This window comes from Egretta garzetta, unplaced genomic scaffold, assembly GCF_000687185.1.
Source record: "Egretta garzetta isolate BGI_Z169 unplaced genomic scaffold, ASM68718v1 scaffold133, whole genome shotgun sequence".
Taxonomy (NCBI): Eukaryota; Metazoa; Chordata; class Aves; order Pelecaniformes; family Ardeidae; genus Egretta; species Egretta garzetta.
The window spans coordinates 1247887-1259192 of NW_009259111.1; the positions used below are offsets into that span (position 1 = coordinate 1247887).

The 11306-nt window shown below is 44.3% G+C and overlaps 1 protein-coding gene across 1 annotated transcript in view; it reads left to right on the forward strand.

Annotated features, from left to right (window-relative positions):
• Positions 1-11306, forward strand: part of DENND2B (DENN domain containing 2B) — a gene marked incomplete at its 3' end in the record, with an annotated part of 73240 nt that overhangs the window by 60736 nt on the left and 1198 nt on the right. The window contains exons 13-16 of the mRNA XM_035891029.1: positions 7574-7751; positions 8833-8874; positions 9894-10005; positions 11009-11248. Of these exons, the coding sequence (XP_035746922.1) occupies positions 7574-7751; positions 8833-8874; positions 9894-10005; positions 11009-11248 (572 nt within the window). The remainder of the gene's footprint in view (positions 1-7573; positions 7752-8832; positions 8875-9893; positions 10006-11008; positions 11249-11306) is intronic.

Consider the following 11306-nt stretch of genomic DNA (forward strand, 5'->3'; position numbering starts at 1 on the left):
GTTTGCAGATGACACCCAATTGGGCGGGAGTGTCGATCTGCTCAAGGGTAGGGAGGCTCTGCAGAGGGACTTGGACAGGCTGGATTGATGGGTTGATGCCAATTGTATGAGGTTTAACAAGGCCAAGTGCTGGGTCCTGAACTTGGATCACAACAACCCCATGCAAGGCTACAGGCTTGGGGAAGAGTGGCTGGGAAGCTGCCCAGTGGAAAAGGACCTGGGGGTGCTGGTTGACAGCCATCTGAATATCAGCCAGCAGTGTGCCCAGGTGGCCAAGAAGGCCAATGGCATCCTGGCTTGTATCAGGAATAGTGTGGCCAGCAGGAGTAGGGAAGTGATTGTGCCCCTGTATTCAGCACTGGTGAGGGGCATGAGTTCTGCCAGGGGAGGTTTAGATTGGATATTAGGAAAAATTTCTTTACTGAAAGAGTGGTCAAGCAGTGAAACAGGCTGCCCAGGGAAGTGGTTGAATCCCCATCCCTGAAGGTGTTCAAAAAACGTGTAGATGTGGCACTTCAGGACGTGGTTTAGTAGGCATGGTGGTGTTGGGTTGACGGTTGGACTTGATGATCTTGGATGTCTTTTCCAACCTTAATGATTCTATGATTCTATGATAAGCTGAGCACAAATTCTGGTGTTTGTTTTGATCATAATCTACCTGTCCCATACAGGTAAATATAACTGCTGTGGAGGAAACTTGTCTTTTCAGTTTGAAGATTATTCCTGATAGAAACTGTGGTTGTGTGCCTGCTTATCAGCAGACTGTGCATAGTGGGCAAGGGGGAAGCCGCACAGAAGTGGCTGAAGTGTACGAACACCAATTATATTTGATGGCATCTGTACCATGAGCGGGCTTCAAGCCTCTGTCACACACCTTCAGCTGTGATGGTGTCTGACCTTTCTTCTGCAGCTGCAGCCCCTCTCAGCACCTCTGGTACCGAAGGAGGATGGCTAATTGGCATCAGACAGCCTCACAGTCCTCCCATCTGCCTAGAGCAACAGGGACGAACAAGTTTCACACGGACCTAATAATTTGGCCGCATGTGCATGCCGCAGTTTATCCATGTTCACATTAAATTGTTTTTCCTGGTTCTTGCATCATTCAGCCCAGCCAGTCGCTGTCTTGTCCCTTCATTTTGCATCCTGGCCTCTTTGCCCTCAGTTCATGTTGCCTTTTCACCTGCTCACCAGGCTAATTTTGTCTTCCTCCCCGCCCCGTTCTGCCTCATAGGTCTTATTTTTACCCCTTTGCATTTAATTCAGCCTTCACCCCTCCCTAGGGTTCCCTTCCCTTCCCTAGGGTTCCCTGCAAGATGAAGACGATTTTCCTCTCCCACCTGAGCCTCCCAATTATCTGTGTAGCCCCAGGCTACAATGGCAAGGAAGGTGCTGTTCAGTGTTGAACAATTCCTTCTGAAGAAATTAGTGGCTAAATAAAGCTCTTTTTAGCATGCACAAAATTATTCTTTTAAGATGGCTTCTGACATAAACAAATCAGAGTGAACTTAGACATCAGTAGTAGAAGTCATTGGCACACAGTCCACCCCCCCCTCCTGCCAGCCTTCCAAGTCCTTGCCACCAAAGCATGCCACCCTTTCACAGAAAAGGGCAGCAGAGATGTTTTATATATATATATAAAATTAAATCTGGCTTTGGAAGCAAACTGATCCGATGCTAAGCAATGGGGTTGGATCAGCTGACCTTCTGAGGTCTCTTCCCACCGGAATTACTTTAAGAGTCTATATGATTTTGCCTGAAATTGGAAAAACAAAATAGTTATCCAGAGGCAGACACACAAGCTTAAAAATTTCAGTGCAAACAAGTTAAATTTTGAATCCTGATTGTGTGAAAACAGTGCCTTACAAATGAAAGCAACTCTACAAATAGGCAGGTCTCCCAGACCCATCAGTAATTTCAGGCCTTATACATGAACATGCAGAGGTATCCTTGGTATCCTTTAATCCCTAATCAGCAATGATGTTATCCATGACACTTTGCTTCTCAAAAAAAAAAAAAAAATCTCCATTTCAGCTTTGCTTCAGTATTAGTTTACAAGCACAAAGGTATTTATTTATTGCTTCGCGTTGTTCCCACTGAGGTTATCCCATACGCTTCCTGTGTCTTCTGCCACGGCTCCCTCCCCACCCTCTCTGCATCCGATGCTGAATGTGCCTCTGGATGTGCCTCTTGCTCCTGAACGCATGTGCTTGCACATTCCCGAACTTGGGGCTGCAGCCATGCAGTCAGACAGCTCCATTGCCATGCTCACTTTTCCTCTAGCAACAATGACTCATGTGATCTTATTTTGAAATGTTCACAGGGTAGGTTGTCTTGCTAAAAAGCTGCAAAACCGTGTAATTTCTTTGTTTGAGTCAAAAGATAGGAGTTGAAGATTTTTTTCCCCCTTTTAAACATCCTAGAGTGGTAGCAGAGACAATCAGTGATAATTTTGCACAGGAAGAAATGCTGTCCTGTCTGACTGATAATTTTGCACAGGAAGAAACGCTCTCCTGTCTGACACTTTTACACTGGCTAGAAAGCTGGGGATGTCCTGCACAGTTGTATCAAAGGCTTTCTTCAATTTTCATTTTATTCCTCCCTGCCCTATTTGGTGTGTAGTTGATGGTATCCGGGTTAATGAAACATGTGTCCTCACAGCACAGCAGCCCCGGGAGTGAAGCACAAGCCATTGATCTGGAGGCTCTGGGTGTGCACAGCTTCTGAAGAAGGGTGCCTGGGTGTCAAGGGGGGGTACTGGAGCTGAGCATGTATGCGTTAACACGGCAGATGAAAGAGTTCAGCAAATGTGGACAGAGTAACATAATTGTATCAGCAGGGAGTAATGAGAAACGTGAAAAAGTGTGGAAAAGTAAACACAGGCAGCGGAAACATTTCTTTGTGAATTTACATTTTTGGCCACAATTCTCCATCTGAGGAAGTGGAGGGAAGAGATTCTGCAATCGGTCCCAGTCCTGTGCACGGTCCAGAGCATCAGCATAGCGCAGAGCTGGCACCAGCCCTGGGGTGACAGAGCCACTGTGTGGCTTGGCCCCACTCGAAAGGCGTGGTTGTCCCTCCCCTCCTGGTGGAGGAAACTTCTGTGTCCCTTGGGAGAGGATGAGGAGGAGGAGGAAGGGATATTCTCGCCTTCCCCTCCTTCAATGTCAATGCCAAAATGACCATGGAGATGCACAAGAATAGCAAAGTAGGATCAGGGAGCTCTGACAGCAAATGTTTGTGCTAGAGGCTTAGTCCTGGACTTAAAATATGCTCAGGGTGTGAGGCTCCCTTGGGTCTGTGAGAAATTGTAGGTGGTAGAGGGGGAAGTGAGAAGGAATATAAGTTTGGCTATTATAGAGAAAAGAGAATTATCAAGTGTATCCGTGGAATATTTCCAGTGTGAGTAGAAAGTGTAACTGAACAGGACTTTTAACATTTCATAAGAGTTGGTGACTTGCAGTACGCAATGAGCCATGGTTCTCTGAAACAGCCACACCCAGCGCTAGCATCTGCATCGGCAATGCTCCCCGCTGCCAGGGAAGCGTCTGCTCGCTGTTCAATGGCGGAAAAATGTGTTTCTCAGAATATGGCAATGGTGCTATGGTTAGATATCAATATAGCCTAGCCTTGGGGTTATTTGTTGGTTGACCAACCCAGAAATTGATGGCAAAACCCCTTGTATCTAAAGGATAGTAAATGTTCTTGTTAAGTTACATTAATTTGCTTTTGACGTGGGCCTAAACCATGTTCACAAGCAGTCCCCACAATTCAGCTGAGTCATGGCAATGTCTGAAATTCCTGTGCCTTAGCTCGTAGTCTGTGCCTTGTGTCTCCACAGCCAAGTACACAAAGAGGAAAAGTTTCTATGCGCTATCATGAGAAAATTATTTGGAAAACAAAATAGCCTAGAGGAAGAGAAGTTAAATTTGAATGGGAAAGAAGCATTGTTGTCTTTTGTCTGTAATGTGATAAAAGATCTCTTCTCCAAGAGATGTTTTAATGATAGTGTAGTCTTTCCATATTTGAAAAGATTTATCAAGTTGTATATTTGTAAATGTAAGGGAAAAATGTCTCTACTTTCCTGTAATTATTGATAGACTTATAGTGAAGAAGTCATAAATTGTCATTAAGAATGTCTCAATAAGACTATATGAACTCGTATTAATACTTCCATGGGGAGAAGGTCAAACACTGAAGGTTCTTGTTTAATCTAGTCAATAAAAGATACAGGAAGAACCAAAACCTAGGCAAATTCCCAATACTTTTTAACAAGACGATGACAATGGAAAAAAAACTGGAAGGAGAAGTGGCGGATCGCCTGTGTTTGAAATCAATTGAAACTGGATATTTTTCTAGAAATTGTTCACTAATTTTGCTTTAGCAGAATGCAAATTATTGGGATGAGCGCAGGGTAACAGGATGAATTCAGTGGCCTAGGCTGTGTAGTACAACTAGGCAATAGCCTTACATACCTGTATGTAAGAAAATTCCCTTATCCCACAAATCTTGCAAGCACAGTCACCTTTTCAGTTAATTACTGTTAGTAGACTTACTCCATGCGTACAGTTCAATGTGTGTGTGGGGCAGGCTGTCCCTTCCCATCAGCAGCTCTGCAGAGGCAGAGCATCACAGGCCGGCAGGGTAGCCCACGTCTCCAGGGTGGGACGGGAGCTTGGCGTTAGTGCTGCAGGCTCGGGGCAGCGGCACTACCTGTGTGTTGGAGGGAGGGAGGGAGCCGCACTCCAGCGCGGCCCTGGGGATCATCATAGCCCGTCTCCCACTTGCACATGGCTCCGGCAGCGCTTCCCCTCTCAAGTATGCGATGGTTTATGTTCCTCGTTAGCGCGTGACTCACTCAACAGTTTGGTTTCTTGTGCCCACGTATAAAATTACCTGCATATGTGTAATATAAGAAGTGCTTTCCAGTAGGACAACAGCTAGAACGTTTATGCAGCATTCTCATAAAACTGCACAGACCAAATGAAAAAGCCCACTCCCCAAACCAGCTCCCTGTATTATCAAAGCTGCCCTGGACTATGAAAAGTGAAAACATTTTGAAAATCTAATTTCTGTGACTATTCTGTTGCTTCACACACCTTGAAGAAAATAAATCATCTGACCTTACTTCTTATTTCTCATAAACAAGAACAGTGGGACAATCTGTGGGTTGCACATCTTGAAAGGAAAAACGGGAGTCGACTTGGTTTCCCAGGGTAGGGCTTTCTTTTTAATTTACCAAACACGCTTCTCATGAATAATACCCTTTAAAAAGGATCTGAACCATATTTTAGAGATTTAAACTGGGGGTTCCCTTACATCCATCATCCCTGAAGTTGACCTTACATAATGTAAAAACCTCACAGTGAAGTGAAAGATGCGTATCCTTTAGAATTATGAATCTTCCCCACGACGGAAGAGACGCAGGCGCTTTGTGCAAGCAAGAGTTTGGTAACGGCATGTGGGACTCCCTCTGCACGAGCAGCATCCGGGAGCGAGGGCAGCAGCCGATGCTGATGCTGGGGACTGAAAGTTTGGAGCGAGTGTTTCATGGGGGTCGGCCTGAGACGTCTCACACGGAAAGATGTTTCTGAGGATGAATTTGAAAAACTGCATGCAGGGCCTTAAAACACACAGGCCGAGGTGCTGGCAAGGGGGATGGTGCGACCCGCGGGACGCTGGCAGAGCAGAGCAGGTTGCTGCCGCAGGACAAACCCCCCAGGGCCCCTTGCTGCATTCAGCTGCTGCCTTGCCCCAGCCAGCTCCCGGGAAAGCTCTGGAAGAGAAACCAGCATCCTGGGCCGGAGCCCGAAGCCTCCCCTAGCGTGGGAATAGCACGCACGAGAGGATGCAGGGGCTGATTTACGTCACAGCACTGCGTGTAAAACAACAAGTTACAAAAGGGCATTCTATAGAAAGGAAAAAAATACGAACTGAATATCAGAAGAATGTTTGTCTTCCTGCTTTTAGCTTAATGTGGCTCTTTTTTTAGGAGCTCAGCTACGATGACTGAATTTGTAGTAGCTGAAAATGCCACGGAATCATTAAAGTGAGCTTGAGAAAGTGCTGGGAGCCTGTCCCATGCTCCACAGCAATTCTGAAACACACCACCATGCTTGCTATGGTAGACACCCAAGACCAAAATAGGAGTCAATGGCAGCAGTGCTGCCTGCTATAAAAAACAAAACAAAACAAAACAACAAAAACATTAGAGAAATGCATCATTTTACAACAAACCTGTGTCGGACAACATATGTTATACAATGTCAAGTAAAAAAACCCACCGATTATTTGCAGTAAAAGACAAGCATTTGCTTTTCCCCAATCTTTTCTCTCCTTGTCCTCTAATCCTTGCTTTTGCCACCGAGCAAACTTCAGAGGTTAATCACTGACAGGAACAAGCAGGTGAAACCTTTCTCCTGGCCTTGGAATAACCCACAGGGAAAAATGCTTGTGAGGGTTATTCCAGTGGAGGTCTGATGCCACCTACAGTCTCCAACAAGTCTTCCAGTAGAAGAAATCAGCATTTCCCCCCAGCATTCTCAAGCAGTACAGCTCTGAAGTTGTTAGTTATTTATAGTTCTTTGTGGCTGCATTAAGCACAGCAGAAGTTTGCACGGTGAGAAAATTAGCTCAGTCATGCTCGGCTGGGTAAAAATCCAAATTTCTGTCATCCTCAGCCTGTAAGAAGCAGATGTCATAACTCACTCCAAAATCAAAGCTCTGAAACGGAGAGCCTGTCCTTATTCCCCTGATGCTAAAAGTAGCTCGGTAATGATGTTGCTTTATTTTTAACATTTGGAAACCATGTGACTGTAAAAGGGAATCAGCTCTGTTAGATGGAAGGACAATGTATGCGAGACATTTTCCATGAATTATATTAAGCCTTAGTATTCAGGGGATACCAATGTGCATTTTAGAGTCTACTCTACTGAGCAAGATTAATGCCTTTATCATTACAGTTGGTCAATAAGCCCATCAAAATGTGCTGCAATGAAAAAATGCTGCTGTCACAAAAATATCCAAACTTTGAAAAATGCGTTGCTTTCACCAGATTTCCTTTGGAGCAAGCATTGATTGTTGGGGATTTCTTACATCTGATTTAGTAGGGTTTTTCTTTAGGATTTCTTTTTTCAATTTTGACACAGGAACATCAATATTCTGCGTTGTTACTACCGACCTTGTTGTGACAGCTAAGGACTGAAGCTGCTTTTGGCTTTTAAGCATCATTCAAAGTGGCTGCTGTTGAGTGCTGTGGGGAATGTTAAACCTCATCTTCTAGATCAAAGTGCCTCCTGTCTGCTATAACAAACCAAAGCGATTCTAGTTTTTTACCTCTAGTTTCAAGTCACCTAGAGGTGGGCACAAGAGGAGCTACCACACCACACCGCACAGAAGTGGTATGGACTGGAAAGGGACAAAGGCTGAAGTCAGAAGCAATGTGTTAAAAGGCACCCAGGGAAACCGGGGCAGCCCCTTCAGCGCTTGCGTATTAACACGCCAAGTTTATCAGCAGGTGGTAGGTATCGGGGATGAAGAACGAGCTCTGCTAACATGGTTGTTCCTTTCTCTCCAGCACCCTCTCGAGCTGCTCGCACGCGGTGGTGGCCCTGCTGTACCCCTTCTCCTGGCAGCACACCTTCATTCCAGTCCTGCCCTCATCCATGATTGACATCGTGTGCTGCCCTACCCCCTTCCTGGTGGGACTGCTCTCCAGCTCTCTGCCCAAACTGAAGGAGCTGCCCGTAGAGGAGGTAGGAGCTGGTACCTGAATTGTTTGCCTGGAGTAAAGCTGGCCTCACCCTGGGGAGGGCCAACCATTCGCACATAACTATTCTCACACGTTTAATTTTTAATCTGCCTCTCTGTTTCTTTTCTGCCTCATTCTCATGGGCAACTGCCTCTTGGTAAAACTGCAGTACTAGCTTTAGTCTTCTCTTTATTCCACCCCTCTTCCCATACCTGGCACCTTGACAGAGAGAAGTGAATGTTAACCTGGTCAACAAGTATGTACAGTGTAAATACCCTGATTTGTTCTACATGGAATAAGAAGATACAAAGTGCCATCTGCTATGACACCTATTAATGGAAGCTGTACACAAAGCTATAGCCAGCACAGAAAAAACCTCTAATGGTTTTTTTGGTGTTTTTACTTCTAAGACTTTGTTAATACAATATTGGAAATCAGTAAGAGTTGCACTTCATCAGCTCTTCTGGTAAAATACCACAAAAATACTCAAGGGCACACTCTTCTCTCTTACTCCTATTGGTTTCCTCTCATTTTTCTATTAATTTTTTTTTTCTTGTGCTCAATTTCAAGGCTATTTGTGCCTCTGGTCCATGTAAATCTCTGCTCTGTTTTCCTCCCACTTCCCTAACATTGCTCTCCCACCTCTTCCCAGCTCTGTCTTTCAGCTTTGCTGCTTTGTTATCATTAATCATTAATATTTCACACTCTTGCCCTTCAGGAGCCCTGCTGCCTCACATGACACCATTTTCTTTAAACCCCGCTGAAATACTTTCCATCTGCACATTAACAAAAATGATTAGCAATAATTTGCTTAAGAAAAAAGACCTGCCTAACCCTTACAGCTTCTTTTACATGTTAATCTAGTATGAGATCTGCTGTATCTATGTTAAATTAGACTTCAAGCACTAAAGAAAAACTTCATCTTCTTGTTTTATAAAGCACACAACCTGTTGTTTCACAGTCGGAATTTGATTCATGTTGAGGCTTGGGCCCGTTCAGATGATTGTTTGCTATTAAAAGCAGACCCAAATGAATGTTTTCTGTCTCTTCAGATATATTTCACTATAGTGTTGTCTTTTCTTTAGGCTTTGATGGTTAACCTGGGATCCGATCGATTCATCAGACAGGTAAAGTAGAGCTCAAAATGTTGCTATGCAGTCTAGCAAGCTACATCCTACAGGATGATTGGGTTTCTTTGATTAGAGACACTTGGCAGGAATCGTGCAGTGATAGAGAGATTAGGAAAAAAAAAAAAAGGGCTCATTTTCTGTTCAACCTGCAAATAAGTACCACTCCTCAGGTATGCAGAAGGGATTGAGGCTGTGACTGTCAGAAGAAAACAAAATCTGTACTCATACTGCAAAGAAAACATCCAAGGATAGTAATATCACGTTAGCAAGAAAACTCACACTGTTGGAGGTGAAAAGGACAAAAAATGCAAAGGGAAGTTTCTAAGTGAGAGAGGAAAGGTGAAGAATAGTTTCATGTGGTAGGAAAAGCAGGAGCCTTGTAAATGGGGAGATGAAGGATCACCATCTCCTGATGGTAATGTGGCACTAAATAATTTCAAAAATAGCAATCTGCCAGTTAGATGAGTTAACTTTCTTGTACGATTCCCTGGAAGATATAGCTGGTGAGCAGGGGTTGCAGATCTAAGGTTCTTGTGCCTACACGCTTTTGCTGAATGAGCATTAAAAAAAGATGAAGAGAGCAGCAGGGGGAAAACCCAGAAAACAAGATATACTAGAATGTAAGTAAAAGCAACTGTCAAGAACCAAAGAAGCTGCCTAAAACCAACTAGAGCAGCTGTGTGTACACACAGCTAGGCTTTGCATGACGTGTATTTAGTTAGAAACAACTATTTGGACTCTTTGTCTTGTAAGGAGCCGATTCTGCATTTCTATATGCTTACCTTGCTTTTTGGATTATCATTCCTGACTTTAATCTCCTTAAGAATGACAAGAAATTCTGTTTAGGAATCTATGACAGTTGCACATAGATTTTCATTATTTTGTTTATGTAGGCGTGACAGTAGCAGGTACAAAATGCTTTTCTTCTGAATTTTAAACCTTGCAAAATTATTTGCTGTAGTTGCTGTGTAGATTAATGTGATCTAAAGGTTTTATTTTTTTTCCCCCTCTGTCAGATGGATGACGAAGACACGCTATTACCTAGAAAATTGCAAGCTGCTCTGGAGCAGGCTCTAGAGAGAAAGAATGAACTGATAAATCAGGATTCAGATAGTGATTCAGATGATGGTAAGCTCATTTGGAAATGGGGACTTGTATAAACAAGCATGTAGGTAGTATTGTGACTTTCCATCCAGGAGAAAGAAAGATAGGACTTTAGTACTCGGATACCTTTTGTGACATCAGAGAGAGCCTCTGAACACACAGGGCATGGGCCTGATGGCACCGACCCACAGTAAGAGATTGGCAGCGATCTGTTTAATTTCTTTGTGAATGACATGCGCTCCCACGAGTACCTCTACACCTTTATTCCAGCAGAGGTTTGCAGTTAACCTGTCCCTAATTCAGTCCAGGTAACTACACGCCCTTAGGGGCCTGTCTGAGTTTCGAGTTGCTCTTGGCACTCGGTGTGTTCAGGGGAGGGAAGCAGGTACCTCCAGCAAATAGTTTCAGTGCAAGAGGGGCTGAGCTGCCTCTGAAGGTTCATATTTCTCTCCAGCGATTATAAAAACAGCCCAGGGTGAATTTAAATGCCTGTGGTTAGAAGGTATGAAACAGGCCCCTATTTGGTTTTTGAAATTTATTTCTACTCATCTGTGTTACGTACGTAAAACTATTTTAGCATCTCAGAAGTGATGAAAACCCAAATTCTACAACACACCCTTTTTGATCAGTTCTTGCCAAAGGCTTATTACTCCCAGAGCAAACACTTTAATTCTGAGTCATTCAGAAGCTTCTGAAGAAAACTTGCTGAAAGAGTTAAAATATGAGGTACAATTTTGATGAAGCACCCACAAAGTTTTTAATTTTCTGAGTGGTTTCCTGAGGTTTCTCATTGACTCTTGGTTATGAAACGCCAATTATGTAGGCTGGCGCTCTTGATTACAGAGCTGTTACCCTTTTCCCTATCTGAGGTAGAGCCAGGGCCGCAAGGAGCCGGTACCGCTCCTTTCGGTTATTGGCACGGCATCAGTAAAGTGCTGGGTGACAGTCACCAGCCCCGGGTGGGTGACAACGCCGAGAGCTCTGGTAGCAGCTGATTTTGGTGTCTTATTGCCGCCTTATTTTGCAGAATGTAACACCCTGAATGGATTAGTGTCTGAGGTTTTTATCCGATTCTTTGTGGAGACAGTTGGCCATTATTCCCTGTTCCTAACCCAGAATGAAAAAGGAGAGCGTGCCTTCCAAAGGGAGGCTTTCCGTAAATCTGTGGCCTCCAAGAGCATCCGCCGCTTCTTGGAAGTTTTCATGGAATCCCAAATGTTTGCTGGCTTCATCCAGGACAGAGAGCTGAGAAAATGCAGGGCCAAAGGTAAGGGCGCTTTCCTCTCCCGCGGCGCGGGTTACCGCTCTCGTGCGCAGGCCGCGCG